This window comes from Parasteatoda tepidariorum, chromosome X1, assembly GCF_043381705.1.
Source record: "Parasteatoda tepidariorum isolate YZ-2023 chromosome X1, CAS_Ptep_4.0, whole genome shotgun sequence".
Classification (NCBI taxonomy): domain Eukaryota; kingdom Metazoa; phylum Arthropoda; class Arachnida; order Araneae; family Theridiidae; genus Parasteatoda; species Parasteatoda tepidariorum.
The window spans coordinates 16,570,320-16,589,735 of NC_092214.1; the positions used below are offsets into that span (position 1 = coordinate 16,570,320).

General features: G+C 28.8%; 1 protein-coding gene across 7 annotated transcripts in view; it reads left to right on the plus strand.

Moving 5' to 3' along the window:
- LOC107450996 (uncharacterized) overlaps positions 1 to 19,416 on the plus strand; it is an 85,125-nt gene that overhangs the window by 39,477 nt on the left and 26,232 nt on the right. For all 7 annotated transcript variants that reach the window (XM_071187358.1, XM_071187359.1, XM_043038863.2 and 4 more), the window contains exons 7-11: positions 702 to 872; positions 8,225 to 8,344; positions 12,826 to 12,959; positions 13,176 to 13,293; positions 14,584 to 14,789. In XM_071187358.1, coding sequence (XP_071043459.1) covers positions 702 to 872; positions 8,225 to 8,344; positions 12,826 to 12,959; positions 13,176 to 13,293; positions 14,584 to 14,789 — 749 coding nt within the window. The remainder of the gene's footprint in view (positions 1 to 701; positions 873 to 8,224; positions 8,345 to 12,825; positions 12,960 to 13,175; positions 13,294 to 14,583; positions 14,790 to 19,416) is intronic.

Genomic DNA, 19,416 nt, shown 5'->3' on the forward strand with positions numbered 1-19,416 from the left:
TATGAGATAGAAATTGATAAATGTTGATTATTATATATATATATATGTAAAGTTTTAAAATTATTAGTTGTTAAATTAGTTGTTAAATTTCAAGGTTTGTTTCGTAAAAATTATAGAATTTATTGTTACAAAGTGTTCCGTAAATCCATAAAGACCACTTTTAATATGCAATTTTGGAATCCTTATCAAAAAATAAAAACAAAATATATATACATTGGGGGTCGCAAATTAATATTTAAGCCGGGGGGGGGGAATGCTATCGAAATCAGATAAATCAGAGTTTAGGAAGGAGGATGTAATAAACAACAAGACAGATTTAATTACAGGTGAAACAAAGGAATTTAGAAATGCTTTTGAGAAACACCTTCAAGTTTTAACCACTAATTAAACCTGTTTTGATATGTATTACATTAACCTTCTTTATCTCTAATTTGTCAGATTTCGATAGCTTCTTCGCCTTATTATTTTTTTTCAACTCCCAATGGATATATTTTTGTCTTCATTATTGATAAGGGTTCAAAACTAGCACATTGAGGTGGTCCTCGTGGATCACCATGTATATCTAAATTCAATTTTTCATTATAATATTAAGCTCGTTGAAATTTTATTATAATATGATAAATTTTATTATTTTGATTAAAAGTTTCCTATTTGATATTTAAAAAATATTAAGAGCTAATTTAAATAATGTTCTTTTTTAGGCATTGGGAGAATATCCTCCTGCACCTGGTTCGCCAACGTCTCTCACACCAGTTTTAGTTGAAAGCCAAATCCAGAGATTAGCTGAAGCTGCTGACCTTTTAGTTAAAACATTACCTCCTTTTGATCCTAAGCCTCAAAATAATAAAAAGAAAATATGCAAAGATTTAGAAGTAAGTACAAACAGTTTTTCTTGAAAATTCATGACATCGCTTCAATAAAACTTATCAAACACAAAAATATATTTTTTTAATATTTAAAACTAATTAGTTTTCATCTCATAAATTTTCTTATTACTCTTAATTGGGAATTTGCAGTAAATTACAAAATTTCACTTCTAAGTATAGTCTCAACTTTTTTTTTCATTTAATTCTAATTTCAATAAAGATTTTTTTTTTTCAAAAATAAGAAAAATTTTTCTGCAAAATTTATGAAAAATTTTTTTTTTCAAAAATTATTTAAAAACTTCACTTTCAAATATGTTTTTTTGTTGTTTTCTCTAAAGGACTGTTTTGAGAGAAAAAAAATTTTTTTTTCTAACCCAAAATATTAAAAAACACGTTTGCGCTGAAACAACAAAAAATATAATATCTGTGAATTAAAGTTAATAAAAAACCGATTACTTTAAAGTAAGCCTTGACTTTGATCTATCGAAAAGTGTTTATTCTGATTTTTCCATCGTTTCTTTGACCCTCTATAATAACCCTTTTTCCCATGCACTTTGAACCTTTGCTCTGGCGACCTTCTTTCCAACCTGAACCCTTTTAAACCGTAAGGTGACTTTACGAATGGCAATAACCTGGATTCTTTTAAACGCTCCCAAACACTTTTTCTATTCTCTCAACTCTTTAAAAGAAAAAAAAAAATCTTTCGAGTTCCCAGGCGGTCTTATACCCACGTTTTTTTCTTCTTTCTATCTCCTCCCCATCCTTTTCTTGCGATGTTTTTTCATCCCTCCGTCTTTCAATTTTTCTTACTGTATATTTTTTCTTCCTTTTCTTTAAGACACTCCATTTTTTTCTCCTCTTCTTTTAAGGATTTTTTTTATCCTAATTTTTTTTCCTGAAAATTTTTTTTTTCTTAAAAGATTTTTTTTCTTCTCCTTATTTTTCACCTTTCATTGTATAGCTATGGATTGGCTGATTTGCATATCGATTTTTATAGTTCTCTCTGTCGCGTGGGTAGTGTAGCGAGGTAGGCATGCGGGGGTAAAACATTGTTACTCATTACTAAACTTGGAATTGTTCGTTAAAAGAAAGAACTTCTGCAATTGCCCACTGCAGCTTACAATTAGAAGCACGTTCATTCTTTTAGACCTTTTTTTAATTATTATTTTCCCCACAATATATTGGAACATGCGAATAAAAACGTGAAAGGTTTTTCCTGTCCTTCGATCTTACCCCTTTTGAAGCCTGCATTTATCTCAGCTATTTCGCTCTGCATTTATGGGTGGAGTACATTTCGTTAATGATTGTATCAGAAGCTCGATGAAAAAATATCTCATTTGCAAGAAATTGAACTTTCTTGATTTAGAATTTAATTTTAAAAATAGAATTATTCTTTATTTGATGTATCTGAATAATGGAGGGGAGAATCAGTATCAAAATTATTTTTATTTGTTTCATTATTTTAAATATCCCATCGACATATACTGGAGGAATAATTGAGAGACATATTGGTAAAAACTCGTATATGACATGCAATCTAGTTTCACTAATAACAAAATGCAAGTATTAAGCCGTGGTGGCTCAGGGGATAAAGCATTCACCTTCCAATGAGGCGAACCGGGTTCGAATCCTTCCGATGGTTGGTCGATACGAATCAGCATCCGGCTTGCACCGACCACAGTGCTGATGGGAAATATCCTTAGTTTTAGACGCATCATGGGTTAGAATCCCTGGCCATGAGACTAACCACGTGAGGTTTTCGTGGTCTTCCTCTCCTTGCAACGCAAATGCAGGTTAGTTCTATCAAAAAGTCCTCCACGAAGGCAATTTCTCCCAATACTCGATCCAGGAGCTCCCTTGATTGGATCTGGATTGTGCTCAAAATTACAAGGCTACGGAGTTGAACATTTGCAGTCGTAAACCCAAAAAATTGGGTCGACTGTTCAACGACTGTTTTAAAAAAACATAATTTTTTTTTTTATGCTTTTGAGTGAAACTATATTACTTTTGGATTATATACAGAGGAAAACTACGAACTCGTCGTGCATTCTGTTCGAAGACAAGGGTGCCTTAACAGATGACCCGTTTATCACAAAGGGATGTTTATCGTCGCTTATTGTTTCATAGCTTGGTTTTAAAATTTTAAAAGTAGTTTCTCAGATTTCATGTTGGAAAAAACCTAATATAAATAAGACAAATATGATTTGTTACTTGGGCATGTCTTAACAAATAATTTTATTTTTTGGAATCAATTTTTTACGTTTTTTTTTATTAATCTTTTTTTGCCAAAAAAAAACATTTTTTTAAATAATTTTTATGCCATTTGCTCCAATGGTCATTGCGCTTTTTTCTGATGTAGATTCATAAAGATAAACATCACAATTGTAATTACTGAATTTCATTATAAAGAAATAGAATTCTTATAAATCTACTTTATGTTCTTTTTCTGTATTCTAATTCTAATTGTGGGTAAAGAAATCCAATATCTTTGCAAATCATAATATTTTTAAATAATAGTTTTTAAAGTATAAATAGCCTTTGAAAAGCACAATAAAAATCTTTGTATAGTAATAAAACAATTAATACAATATTCTATATAGTCTACTGTATTAGGAGCAAATTTCAAAGGGAAAAAATACCACAGAAATGAGTAAAAATTTTCACCTACTTAACTACTGATACTCGAAGAAATTGGTATAAAAAGTTCTATTTTTTCAACATTCAACAAAATTGAGTGAAACCAATTTGATATACAAGAATGAAAAACATTTCCGATACGATGCATATTAGAACTTGAAATATAAAAAAGGAACTCATTTTTCAGAGTAAGTTTTAATTTAACAATGCAGCTTTAATTTTAATTTATATTTATGTATTATTATTTCTTTATTTAAAAAATGAATATTTTAAATAGTTTATTCCTTTCTCATTTCATTTTTCAAAGTAAAATATATTTAACTCTGATGTCCTGTTAACTCTGTTGTAAAATATATTTAACTCTCTCTCATTTTGCTCTTTTTTAACATGAAAGTTTTATATGCAGATTTCGCGATTTCATATAAAAGTTTAGTTTTATTTAAATTTTAACTGAAAGTTCTCAAACAGAAATTACATCAAGTAATATTCTCTTTATCATCCTTCTATTATTCATTCGATAAAAATTAATGGTTTTAGAAGATAAATAACATTTATTTTTTACTTAAATAAACATTATAAGTAATCAGTCAGTTTCTCATAATTACTGAGAACAAATAATATTGTGCATAAGATATGTAAAACAATCAGTTCCTCACCTATTTCGAAATGGTAGAAATTATTGTTTTGGGCCTATGTGGATAGATAGATTTTAAAACACACATATTTTTATATTTTAAGAGGACTTTAATTATTATTTGTAATTTTTAAAGAAAAATATCCTTGATATTTCAACAAACGTATGTTAAACATCCAAATATTGAAAATTTTAATTTTCCCCCATGGGTACCCTATGCAGTTAGCTGCGGTTACCTATTTACAGCTAAATAAAAAATAAAAATCTGAAATCCCATTCACTGTCTTATTTAATTTGTAGTTGTTTCAATCTATTTCAGTTTTTATACAACTCATTTCGGTGAAATGTTTATTTTAGGATTCGAATCAAACATTAAATGTACATTTTTAGAGATATATATTTTACGACCATTAAACATATATCCCGTACTAAAAACAAAAGTATAAAATTCCTGAGTACAAGATTGAATAACGTTAATTCTTAGATGAAACGATAAAAGATAATAGAAATAATAAATAAAAAAAGAGGGGAGCTGCGCGCGTACTTCTACCGTGCTTTAAAAAAATATAGAAAAAAAAAGTTTTTTTTCCTGCGCCCGGGGAACAGGTTGCTATGCGTATTATTGAATCTACCTCTCTTACTCTCTTACTCCCCTTTAAAACAAAAGAAAAGAAGGGAGGAGAGGCTATAAAAAAGCAAAACAGTGACAGGGTGCTCATTTTTTATGCCAAGAGAAGAAAAAAAAAAGACGCCGGAGAGGACATTAAAAAAAATGAGCTCGCTTAGAGAGAGAAATGTAAGCTGGTGTGGAAAACGGCGCTGAAAAATTTTTACCTTTCGAAGATTAACTATCGTGATGGACTGTAGGGGCTGAGAATATTATGTGGGTGGAGGGAGTGTTGTGATAGTGAGCTCTCAGGGTTTTGTGAAATAAAAAATAAAACACCCAGTGAGGCGAACCGCTCGAAATAATAATAAAAAAAAATACGAACATTTAATGAAAGAGAGGCAAAGGATAGAGAAAAGTCTCGAAGAGGACAAAAAAAAAACTATATATATGTATGTATATATTTTTTTTCTCATCGTTTTCCACGAGCGGGGACATGGAGTTAAGAAAGAGAACGAATGAGAGAAAAAGAATGAGGGGGGCTGTTACAAATATAACCGGAAAAGAGAGGAATGCAAATGGAAAAAGAGAAAATCGGAAAAATAAAAAGAAACTCATTAAATGAATAAATAATAACGAGCGTTTTCCGAATCGTGTGTGGAGTAATGCATTCTTTTTTTTTATACACCAAGTTTGTATTTTCCCTTCCCTATATTTAATTTTTTGCGTATAATTCTAACTCCTTATTTTTCTTTTAAAAAAAACCCGCCCAACCATTCTTTGGGCCAGTAATCTGTTACTTGGACCGATGACATAGCTGTTTAGTGCATTGTTGTTTTATTTACCTTTTTGTAAGGAATAGTGACGTCTTTTTTTCTGAAGTACTGATTTTTGTACCCCTAGGGGGAATTCTAGTGTAATTTAAAAATCAGTCACGCGACAGTAATGTATCTATTTCTTTTTACATTTGTGAGCATTATTATTCAGTCCTCAGTCGCGATTCAAATGAAAACGTCGATTACGCTGCACTTTATTCTTAATGAGTAATCATCTTTAGAATCTTTGCCATAATTTTTACTGCAGCTGCCATTAAGTCTACTCCTTCTCGTTCCTACGTCTCCCTTTCATTAATTCTGCGTGCTAAAAAGTTTTATTCATTAATCATGATTCCATGCGGATATTTTTGTATTAAAAATAAACTTATTGCCATTTTCATTTAGATCTTAAACAACAATTGTCTTTCACAAATACGATATCTATCAACGATAAAAAAAAAAAATATTAAAAATTCTTTTTTTCTCGTGAATGATGGTTTAACTTTTTAGATAAGAGTATTGAACATTTACATTAAGACTAATTAAGATTTGGTTGCCTAATTTTATTGATGAAACTTTAATTTATTCCCATACCAAATTTTTGCTGATTTTTCCCTTATACTTTGTGTTTTGAAACAATCTACATTTTTATAATTTTTGTAAATAGAAAAAATGAAACAACTTGCATCATCTTATTAATTGTTATTTCCCCCTAAACAAGATATCTATTTCCCTGCTTAATCATATACCTTTTAAGCTCAGTTTGTAGACGCTTTGTAATAAATCGGATGTAAAGCATTATTGCTATTGTAATTTAATCTGGGAAATTAATTAACAAAACTGTAAAATTATTGTTTATCTTTTTTTATTTTTGTAAAATTATTTAATAAAAATACTATCGAAATCTGATTAATCATAGTATAGGAAGGGGAACGTAATAAACAACAAGTCAGGTTGTGAGTGGAAACAGAAAGGAGATGATTATTAGAAGCACCTTCAAGTTTCAATCTCTCTAATTAAACCTGTTTTGATATTTACTACATACGCCTTCCTCCACTGTAACTTTTCCGATTTAAATAAAGTTTCTATTTTTTTCGTGGTAAAATATTAATTTGCATTTTCTTTTTTGTTTTCATTTTCGATAATGATACTCCAGTCGTATATTAAAAGCTACCTTGACGAAAAACCCTGCATTTGAACGTTCTTCATAACTTGTAAAAATAGACGTTTTTCTTTCTAATTTCTTTTGCTTTAAAAAATAAAACTTTAATATAAACATGATAACTTTAAACTCTAAGTCAGAGTAAATATTTCTTATTTATGTATCTAGTCGTGACGTCATTTTCGATAGTTACTATATTTTTTATTCTTGCAATTATTTTTTTCGCAGTATTAAAATTTTTGTCTTCATTTAAACAAAACCAGCACTTCTTCGTTAACTAATTTGAATCCTTCTCTTGATACTTCTATATCTTCATTTTATTTTTATTCTTCAGTCATACAAAACTAACTTATTTCTCATTAAGTAATAAATATTGATGATATATGCTAGGGATGTATGGTAAAATAAATAATACGTCCTTCAAATACAAAATTCGTTGAAGATAGATCCTAAAAATTGTGTTTCAACTTGTAGTGATAATAATACTTCTTTTAACACTAAATAAAAAAGTAATTGAAATTATTAAATAAAATTAAAACCTATTATAAAAAATAAAAATATTAATTTTTTAACGCGAAGCTTAACTTAAAATTTTATGACAATTATACAAATTTAAGTTAAAGAATCAAAATAAATTAAACTCATTTTTAACATAATTTTACAATTTTAAAACGAATTTAACCAAAATTTCATTTAAGAGTGTCTGTACCCATCATTTATAATATAAAATTCGTTCTATTATTTATTTTTTAATTTTATAACCTTTTTTTTTTACGGATCATTAAATATTTAAAAGCATTTTAATCATATTGGTTAATATAAATTTTTAACATGACATTCTTTATAATATGGTTTATAACATGATGTATGCTAAAAATTAAAAAAATACAGTGATTAAAATTTTCTGTGATCATAAAATTATAAATTTGAGTGCCAAAAATTCAAAAAAAATTTTTTTAATTAATTACGAAATAGCTTGTTATGATAATATTTAACGGGACATTATTTATATTTATATGCTCTAATTTTTCCGACGAATTAAAATGATAAGCACTGTTTAATGAAATTCTTAGATATTTCTTTCTCCTTTTAATTTTATATATTTTTTAAAGTTTCGGAAAAACAAAATAATTTTTACAGCTTTAAAAGATCATCATGTTTATTAATTTGAAATGCTTTTATTTATATATTTATTTATACTCTTATTTAGTTATTGTATTTATTAGAAACATCTCGTTAATCGTCGTCATTATAAAAATGAATACGTTAAACTTTCGTGAAATACTATTTTCTTATAGCTTTAAAAGAGCAACGCTTATATTTTTATAGACCAACAAATGTTGCCACAATCGATAAACCCTCTAGAAATAACCTCGAAAACACATTAAGCATAATTTGTCTCCTCAATTTTGATTTTGATGAATATCTCAAGCAACTTTCTAAGAAAGTTTTCTCTATCAAAGGGAGCTGCGTTAAAAATAAATTTTTTTGGACTTTTCACAGTATGTGATGAACATGCCCGAGGATGATCCTAGGAGGATGGATGAAATAAGGAAATATGCTGCCATCTATGGAAGATTTGATTGTAAGAGAAAGCCGGAAAAACCCCTCACTTTGCACGAGGTATTGTGTTTTTTGTTTTTTAATGGTATTTCATAATAGGAAATTTCTTAAAAATGTTATTATATTTCAAACAATTCTTGATTTTTCAAAGTAATAATCAAACAATTTAAAATTTTAAACAATTTCTTACAAAATTTTTTTTTTAATGAGAATTTATCTATATATATATATAAGTTCAAAATGAAGATAAAACAAAGGAAAATTACAGACATATGAAAAAAAGGGGAAAAAGAAAAATAATAATAAGAAATAACAAACAACTGGGGGGAAAAAATATATAATAATAAAAAAAATCCACAAGAAAAATAATAAATTTGTTTTTAAAAATCCGGAAAATAAAAGGTATAAACTTTTCATCAGCCCACTCGATTATATATATATATATATATATATACACATAATTCTTTTCTCTCTCTCTCTTTTCATTATTGAAAACTTTTTGCACACACTTATAACATTTGTTTATCCAAAGATAATTCCATGCAAAATATAACGTTAAGTATATATTTAATATTTTTTATTATTTATTTATTTATAATCGAAATTTTTTGAATTGCAATCTTTACAGTTTTTTTCATCACTTTTGAGAATGTACTTTTACATGCAAAAATACAAAGTGTGAACGAAATCAGTCGAATAATTCCTGAGAAATTGAATTTTAAAAAAGTCGTGTGTTTAAAATTTGGTTTAAGGCATCATTAAGAGGCATCTTCCCTCGCCATCTTGTATTCTAGGTTCAGTTTTTAATTTGTGATTTCTTGATATTTTTTTTGTACTCGACAAATATTTGATGGTATTAGTAGACAACACAATACCTCTCAAAAAAGGTAGAAAATAAAGGGGTCGCTTTATTAGATTAAGAAAAGTAAGGCTTGATAATTTTTAGAGCTTCTATGAATTTTTAATCAAAACTTTAAAAGCTAGAAAAATGATGCGATTTGTGGTTTTCTGTAAGTAATTTAAAACTACACATTCCTAAGTATTTTAATTTTTCTCATTGCAGTTTAAATTAATGAAAACCAATTTGGATGACGCTAAAAATTTAATTTAACATCAATTGCATAAAAATAATGTAACTCATCAAAAATCTAAAAATTAATAAATGTTTTTTATTTAAATAATATTCAAAAACTCTTAATTGCAGATTGGTTTTGGCATAATTTTGTGAGAAAAAATTACTAGAGAATTTGTAATACTGCACGCTTTATATCTCAAAGTCTGATTGAGTGACGGCCTTATATTTTACGTGTATCGAAAAATAACGCTAAATCGAATCCATCATCAGTTTATTTGTGAAAAATAAATGAAAAGGATTAAAAACATGTTTAGAAATTTTCCTCCCCTGCTCCATCCCTTCAACAGTTGAATTCGATCGGGAGAGGAGGGCCTCTTAAGGGATCTAAACTTTGTATCGCTCTCCTGATCCAAACTATGGAGACCATACTTCCCAGATTGCGGCTACCCTCTATATTTTGGGGGTCATAAATCCGTCGAAAAAGAGCATGCTTATTCAGAGAAAGTACGTTTTGTGTCTGATTTCACTACTTAAAATATCGTCGACACTAATTTTCCAGCATATTTGAGGTCACCAGCTCAAACCATTAAGATTGAGTCTTAGAACGTGAAGATCTGATCATTAGATCAAAAGTTATTCAAGACGGTTCTTTTTTTGTTGCACACTGTAAACTTCCATTTGCAGTTACATAATCATACTGTGAATAATTTTGAAGAAATTTGTATAAGAAAGTTTTTAAGGAGCAAAAGTAGCTTTCAAATTAAAGATTTGACAGGCATATTTAAAGGTTCAACAGTTTATTTTAATATGCTCTGTATTGACCAGCATTAGCAAACACGTGTCATCCGGGGGGGGGGGCTAGAGTTGACATATGGTAGTAGAGAAAGTGTGGAATCTAATCAAAGAAATATGAATTGGTTTCAACTTTAACACATTTGATTTTATTTATTTTATAAATCAGAGTGAGTGATTTTGTAGCATGATATACCTTTACAATTAGTTGTGTTCTTATTACGTAAAATATTTAGAGCGAAACTATTATATTGATTCACTTTCAAAGGTTTTACGATAATATAAAGAAGATGTTTTGTTAAGTTTATTTATTGTTGTTGACGTAAGCAATTAAGGCAAAGGGGTGCGATTGTTCTTGTTTTATAGTGTCGCCATCACTAGCCAAAAATTCGACTTCTGCCACACCCATGCGTCACACCCGTTTATAGGTCGGAATCATTCATACATGCATACATTCATCCACAGATTGTTATTTTGACCTGAACCAGAGAACGATCAATCTCCAATTCAGTACTACCCCCAAAGGTACAATTTGTTATGATAATATGAAGGACTTTGTGATCGGACAGATATAACGTGCACCAGTCACCATTTACTACACGGGGATTCTTCGGTCGGCTGAATTCGAACTCCCGTTATCACGAAAATGAGTCCAGCGCCCTGCCTACCGGGCTATCCCGGGCCCATCAAGTTTATTTAAAGAATATAATTCAAAATAGCCGAATTAATTTGGGCCGTACATTAAGCTAAAACAAACTATCCACAACAGTATCATCTTCTCTTTTGCGAGTTGTTTTCTATGTTCTAGTGAGAGAAATATGGTTAAGCCACGTGCTCCGTATGCTCTTCATTCTAATCATTTCATTATCATTTTAAAACTATAGTTATTGAAATTGATTCGACTTAAAATTGGTTGCCTGCTATAAAATATATCAAACTGAATAAAGATTTTCAAATTTATTGATTTACGTTATTAATATTTTTCCTAGTATAGTGAAATGCTCTATCACAAACTAGTATTTTATTTATTTTTTTCAATATTTATTCTCCTATAAGGCTTAGATTGATTTCATTTTCGCCCTTTCTGAATTGAAAATAAATTACCACTTAATAAGTTACCAAGTTTGTCCAAATTAGCCCCATGGATTTTCCACATTAGCCCCGTGTAGTGGGGTTAGTGTGTTAAAAACAGCCTTTTTTACCCTTTTGCGGTCGTATGTCTACTCTCAGCCACCAACGCTCTTTTACCGTTCCAGTCGTATGTCTGTTTTCAGCCACCACAGCAAAGATGTTAGCCACAGCTTACTGGCAAACTAAATATATTGCAGCACTATAAAGAGTAAGAATTGTTTTTTTTGTTCAAACGGAAAAATTAAAGGCAGAAGACGTCGAACTAATTATTTTTGAGACACATGTTCTGGAAAACTAGGGCTTCATTGGAGACTGCTTTGAAACATACCACACGATGGAGAACTATGAAATATAATTTTTACATTTTTTTTAAAGTTAAAAATAGAATTAGTACATTTTATTTTTCCTTCATAATCTTGCATATTATGCATTACTGTTCGTTCAGCGAAAATTAATTCCGACCAGCCTGACACCCATGCATAAATTTATGCAACCGCAAAGGGTTAAAAATATGATTATAGAAAAATTAATTAACTTTGTAATTGCAGATGTAAAGCAGGGGGCTGGTATTCTTTCAAATTATGTTTAAAAAATTATTTCACGAGTTAAAAATTATATTTAATATGGTTTTTTTGATAAATTTGTAAAAAATGTCAACTACTATCAGTATTACTACTATGTCGTGTTTGCATAACTTTGCTAATGGGGGCTGTTAATTCCCTGTCATAAGGCAGATTGTTAGTTAAATTCTTTTAATAACTTTTTACTATGAGATGACATCGTAAATATCGTAAAAAATGAAATATTCGAAGCAAATTAGTCAAGAAATAGTTCTCAGCCATTTTTTGACAGTTTGGTTGTCACGCAGTTTAAATGGCTTGAAAATCGACCTGTTCAGTTGTTGAAGTTGATACCATTCTCCTAAATCGTACTCATACGAGTTAGGACTGCACAAAAGTAACATTTTAGGCAGCTGCGCAACTATTTAAACAAAATGCTGTTCCAAAAAATTGCTAGCTAGCAAAGAAACAAGTACAACTTAACAAAATTAATTTCCTAACAATTATATGATGCGCTAAATAATCTGTAGTCGCTATATCCTTACACGGGATATTCAAAAACTGCATTTAAAGCCTGTAAAACTGATTAACTTAGATAAAAACCAAACACGAGTACACAGCGATTTCTGCATGAACCTCCACTTGAAAAAGTTTCATTATTTACCCGACAGAGCGTTTTCCATGTAATATACTTCTTTTGATATCAAAGGTGGTATAATTTAGGCAACTTAATTGTTTATACTTAGTTTATAATTAACTACGGATTGTCTTTTAGTGTTAAAATACAATATATCAACTATTCCCTTGAGCATTCATGTTGCAAACTACTAAAGTGCAAGTTAAAAATATCTAGCTTAGTAAATATAAAATTAGGGACAAAGAAGATCCTAAAAGCAGTACCGCATTTTCTATTTAGAACGACCTGTGTAGAAAGTTATTTTTCTGATAGTTTCATGATCTTGTTTTTTTGCTATTTCCTCCAGGTATCTGTTAATGAAGCAGCTGCCCAAATATGCAAACATGTTCCGGCCCTTTTAACTAGACGAGATGAGCTTTTTCCATTGGCTAGGCAGGTTGTCCGTGACAGTGGCTATCAATATTCAAAGGGACATTCAAGGTAAGAACATTTGTTTACACTTCAAACTATAGACTCGTTGTCAGATTTTTTTTAATCGTTAAAAAAATTATTGAAAGATTTTTTTTTCTATAATTTGTGTGTCATTTATTTTTTGTTAAAAGATATTCACTCATAATATATTATTTTAAATATATATAACCTGCTACAACTTTTGTGTGAACATATTATAGCAGTTCGTATTCAATTTCTTTTCAGGTCTCAGTGTTATTCCAGAAATTTCGATGATGAAAGTTGCAAAAGATTAAGGTTCGATGGTAGTCCTGGTGCTTTACCGGATCCTAATCAAATGGAGGAAGAACGAAAGAGAAGACAAGTAATATTTCAATTTAATAGAGAAATAATAATAGTGTTTAAATGAAAATTTTTTATTTTTATTTTGTTATAATAGTTTTTTATACATATTTTTTTTTCAACGAATTTTGTACAAATGATAAATAAACTGAAAAGATTTTTTTTTTAAATTTGAAGTTTTTAACGAATCGTTTTTGAAATCTGTAAAACTAATTTTAAATAAAATTAAAAAATAATCAAGTATTCTATTAAACTCATTTAAATCCCGAAAACGATATTCGCTAATTTTTCTAGAGAAAAGATGCGCTTTCTGTTTCAGAGACAGTGAGGTATATAGGAAGTAAAAGTCTGCAAAAATTCATCAAATAATGTTTCTGAAAACAAAATAAATTGAAATATAAAACACCATATTTGGAATAAATAATAATAAAAAAAATTTTTTAAGGATATTATAAATAAATAGGAGAAGTGCCATTATTAGTAAGTTAAAATCATGCTAAATTACTTTCATCCTTTTTTTACACATAAAAAGGAGAAAGTTAAAAGTATTAATTAAATACTGTTTCGAATAAAGGATAATCAAAATAAAATATTTTTATTGAAAAAATATAAATGTTTTCTTTGTTCTTTTTTATAAAAAAAAAAAAACAAGTTTCTGTGTGACAGGTATACTGTACAAATATTCCAGTTTAGCATTTGCTTTATAATAATCCGAATCAAACCCTGTTGATTATTGAAGATACATTTAATCTTATGTAACTAAGACTATTAAATCGGGTCATAAATGACTTCCATAGTGAAAATAAATTTGCTGTACATAAAACAGAACCTGATTATAAACCAGAGTTTTTAACCGGAACATGTAAATTAAGTGAATTTGTTTCCTAAAATATGAAGATAACATTACCATGAGAGGAACACTTGTTTGATTCGATTTACAAATTTTATCAGATTAACCGTTTTATTATTGCGTCATCTCTTAGAAATAATTTATGGAATTAAAATAACAGCGCATTGATTGATTAAAAGCTTTGTTTAGCTTGCGTTTTAATTAAAAAAGTTCTCAAAATTAATTTTCTAATGTTTTTGATTTTTATTATTGAATTTTTCACAAAAATTATTTAAATATATTATTTAAAAAATTTTTATTTTTTTATTTCTCATTTTTTATTATTATTATTTTGTAGTTTGTGGATTTAGGTTCTTGTCGTTTACATTTCTATAGTTTACATGACCTACCGAAATTTCCTATAAATTAATATTTATATATAATGAATCTATATTCAAATTAATTTTAAGTTAATTTTTATAGGATAGACTTGAAGCTGTAACTGAACAGATAAAATTGCTAACTGGCCAACAGCTTGACCTAAAAACTGGGCTTCAACAATCCAAAGATACTCACAACATTGCTGCTGTAGGTCAAATACAGACACAGCTAGATGTTCTTGCCACTCAGCATTATCAATTAGTCAATGAACAGAGTGAATTGAGTAGACAATTGAAGAGGTTAGACAGGTATGTTTCCCTTTTTAAATCCTAGACAATGCGCAAAACAGTTTATAATCAAGTCAGGTAGGTGATTCTCCTTTAACAGTCTTTCTAGTCAAGATGGCGACAATCAGGAGAAAATAACCATATTCATTAGTAGGTTTCTGTGAAATATTTGTAAATACAGAGGGGTTTGTTAAATTGTTGATCTGCATTTAAAGAAAAAAAAAATTTGTGTTACAAAGTACTTTACAATAAGTACAAAGTTTCAATGTTTCTAGTGATGAATGCAAACTCCTTTGTAGTTAAAAATAATTTGTTTCTTTTTTTTCCGATTTTCTTTTTATACTATTATTTATGTCTTGCTTTATCATTGAAGAAAAAAGTGTTTTAATTGTGATGAATAAAGTATTTTAATAAATTTATTTATTAGGGAAATTATATATTTTTTTAATCTCATTTGCTTAAAGTTTCTTGTATTGTTTTTCAAAATTGTTTAAGGAAGTATTTGAAATCTTTTTTAAAAATTACAGCTCATTGAGTATTTCATATTTTTGCTATGTAAGAATGCAGAGATCATTTCATTTTTGCTTAGCATTCTTAACTGTATGCTTTATTTTTTTAAATTTATTTTGGAAATTTATATATTGTAATATCTATTGGAATCGATTACTCATTAATAACTTTTAAAAAATTTTTAAAATTTAGATTGATTTCTTTCAACAAAAAAAAACAAATCTTTATTTTAACGAGTTTACTTAGTTCTAACATAAAATTCTGATCAATTATTTAAATTCTCCAATTTTCGTATTGTTTTCCAGTTTTTTTTAATTAAAATTATTTCGACGATTCTTTAACAAAAGTGTTATTTTAGTTTCACACTCCTTAGTTTTATCGCCATAAATGAACTAATAAATTTATATAAATATATAGCAGTCTGAACATCCAAATTAGTAACCCTTTAATTTGAGCAAAATTTGGAGAAAAAAAAATCAAACGCAAAGAACTTCATAAATTAAGATTGCCCGTCTTCTTGTTGCAGGAAAATAAAGACAAAATTCTTTATAAGCGGAAAATATACCATAAATATAAACCTAGTTTAAGCTCTCTCGGTGATAGATTGATACATTTTTTATTTGGTATAAATCAAAACTTAGGTTAATACCAACTTAAAACAAGAACTCCAACTACCGGTTATAACTACCGCGGTTATGTCTCAAAAGGACATTAAGGCTCAAAATACCAATAAATAAAACAATAGTTAACTCTAAATGCATTATGTTAGATTACATTTTCAAACAAAAAATTATATCTCACTCCTTCTCTAGTCTTAAAATCCTAAAAAGTCGAAAATTGATACAATTACATACTATATAAATACAAAACACTGAATTCACTGAAAACAAAACACTGAAAAGCTACATATTAAACAAAGAGCTGCGTTAAATTTATTTTTTTCCCATTATAAATATATAAATGTCCTGAAGTTATGCCAATGGTAAAATGTGTATTATTTTTTTTATTATTTTTTTTTCTAGAATTATGTTTAACTGCTAAAAGCAGAGTACCGATGATATAAAATCAAAGGATTGAAACAGTAATATGATTCGTTAGATTAGTAATTTTTTTTTATATTATTTGTCTTAGAATAAGAGCTAATTTTGGAAAGAACAGAATAGTTTTGGATAAAACAACCGGGTACTATAGTCTTAAGAAGGGCGTTTTTATACAAGAAACTGGAAATGCAACAATAAACAGTTACGTTAAATAGTGATTTTTTCCCCCATTATACATTTCATTTATATATTTCATATATGAGAGAAAATGTATATTTATCATATATATTTTCTCTTATACTTATTTACATTTAATTTTTGTTAAAAAAAATCCATTTAACTTTTTTTTTTAGTGTGCGTCGTTTTAACATTGTCTGAAAAATAATTTTTAAACTTATGTTCTTTCTTTAATAAAAATTAAAATTTAATTTTTGTATTTTTTATCAAAGTTTTATTACCGTTAAGAATAAAGATAATAATTGGCCGCAGTTAAAGAACTTGGTGTCCTGAGATGAGTGCCGGATGCCATAAGAAAAGTGTTCTCACGTCTTTGATCATAGTTTCAGATTAATTTGAGACAGGTAAAGGGTTGAGAGAAATCCTCTGCCCTGAAGCACCCTTTTTTTTACAACCCGAACCCCTATTTGGTCCCTAAATGACGCCTCTACCTGTTCCGGGTCTTAGAACTATTGTCCTTTTCGACTTTCAGGGGGCGCTGACTTCCAAAGTTCACAGGTTACCTAACCCTTTCCCCGGTGCTGCAAGGGGTAGGTAATCCCTAAAGGCGAATGAACCTCCAAAATCCAATGTACTGTATTGTTCAGTATAGATATTCTTTTCAATAGAATAGATATTGTACGCTTAAAATTTATTCATCCGCCTATTCAGAGTTTAAGATTTCTCCCATGACATCGCAAAGGAACTCTGCAAGTGGGATACGAAGGGTTAAAAAACTCTTTCGTAATTTTTTTTTTTTTTTTGGGGGGGGGGTACTTTTGTCTTCTCCGTGCTCCAAGTGCACTAAGGATATTTTAGGCATATTGGTCATATCCGTAGTTCAGATGTTCACCTGAAGTTCAAAGATCCGATGACTCTTCCTGTAAATCACAGTGATTTTTTTTTTTTCGGGTTTCACTTTTGTCTTCTCAGTGTTCCACGTGCACTAAGGATATTTTAGCCATATTGATCATATCCGTAGTTTAGAAGTTCACCTGAAGTTCAAAGATCGGATGACTCTTCCTGTAAATCACAGTTCTTTGAACATCCTTCAATATTATTTTGTTTTTGCAGAACCCCAAGTGCACGTCCGGACTTAAGACATTATAAACACATTGGCCATATCCGTAGTTTATAACTTTCATGAAGATCAAAGATTTGACGACTTTTCCTTAAAATCGTAGTTTTTTGAACATCCGTCCATATAATTTGCAATATTTCAAAGCACGTCCGGACTAGGGATATTTTAAGCGATATCCTTAGTTTAGCAATCTGTAGATGATTTAAAAACTCTTCCTGGAAATCATTTATCTTTAAGCATGCTAATATTTTTAGCATATCCTTAGTTTAGAAATCTATAGAAGGTCAAAAATATAGAAACTCATTCTGTAAATCATTTTATCTTTCATTATGGTACAATAAAATTTTATTTCGTAAAAGTTCAAAATACTCGTCTGGACTGTGGATTTATAAGTCATATTATTTATTTAGAAATTTTCTGTATAGATATTTCTTTTTATTTCTTCTTTATAACATATATCTTCGGCATTGTTTTCAGTTATTTAATCAGATGAATTGCGCTTAAAGTAAAATTTTAAAAAAAACATAAAAATATTCTACAAAAACGAAAACACCCCAATAATTTATAACTCAGCCATAATTATCTGCAACACCGAAAAAAATTTGGAAGCGTTATTATTTATTTACTTGCAGATGTTTTTGCTATTGTAGAAGATGATGCATCATATTCTGACTGATTTGAATGCATAATATAATATCTACTCATCTGTTTAAAAAAATGTAAGCCACTAATATGAAACTCTAAAATGCTGATCACTTATTCTTCATGAAACATTATAGGAAAAAAAATAGAAATGTACTGACACTTAAAAAGGATAGCACCATATTTTAAATTCCAGTAAAAATTGCGCTTATAATGAAATTTAAATTGAAAATAAATAAATATATAAAAATCTGAGCATACAATGAACCAAAGAAAAAATACTGCTCGAAAAAATTGAAGGTTAGAACTTTTTACACTTAATTTTGGTTAAAAACAGGAAAGAAATATTAAAAACTTGAACGCCAGTTTCTTACATGCAATTTAAACTAGAATTGAGGAGAAAGAACTAGAACAAAAAATTGCAGAAAACTTATATTCAAAAAGTATATTAAACATAAAAAGAAAAATTCCACCGGTGGCTAAGTTGTCGACATTTTTTATTTATTTTTTTTCCATATGAGTTTCTTCAGTTTATCTGCAATGGTAAATACTGTTTCAGAAGTTATTTATAACAAGAAATTTTAAATTTTTTTATTCCCCGTTTTAGCACCTAATGAGCAATATCTAACCCTTCGAAAACATTTTTATTAACTATTAAGCTCATCACCAATTAATGAAATTGCCTAAGATCTGTAACTCACAATATTTTTTCTTTTTTATAAAATGAGTAAAAGCTTTTCTTCAGTAAGAGGTAATTGCACACAGCCCGAAGGTGCACATTAAAAGTTACTATAAAATACTGAAGGCAGCCATTTTCCATGTCATTTACTAAAGACACTCACGGACCATTGCTACCTGGCTAATTGAAAAGTTCTTTGAAAGAAAAGTTTTGCGCCATTATAACCCTTTAGGTACTTATTGATTCGCGTTCAGCGGGTTTAGTTTGTTCTTTCTCCTTTTTTGAAATTTAGCGCGAAAACAAATAAGAGGTAAAAAAAAAATAATAATAAAGGTCCCACATTTTAAAGTAAAAGGGGCGTTGTTTCTAATTAAAAAAGAAAGCTTGCCAAAGGGTTGGCGAGCGAAAGGGAGAGAAGGAAAAGAAGCTTTAAAGGGAGGGGAACTTCATTGGTGAAATGATCGTTAAAGCTTAGTGTTT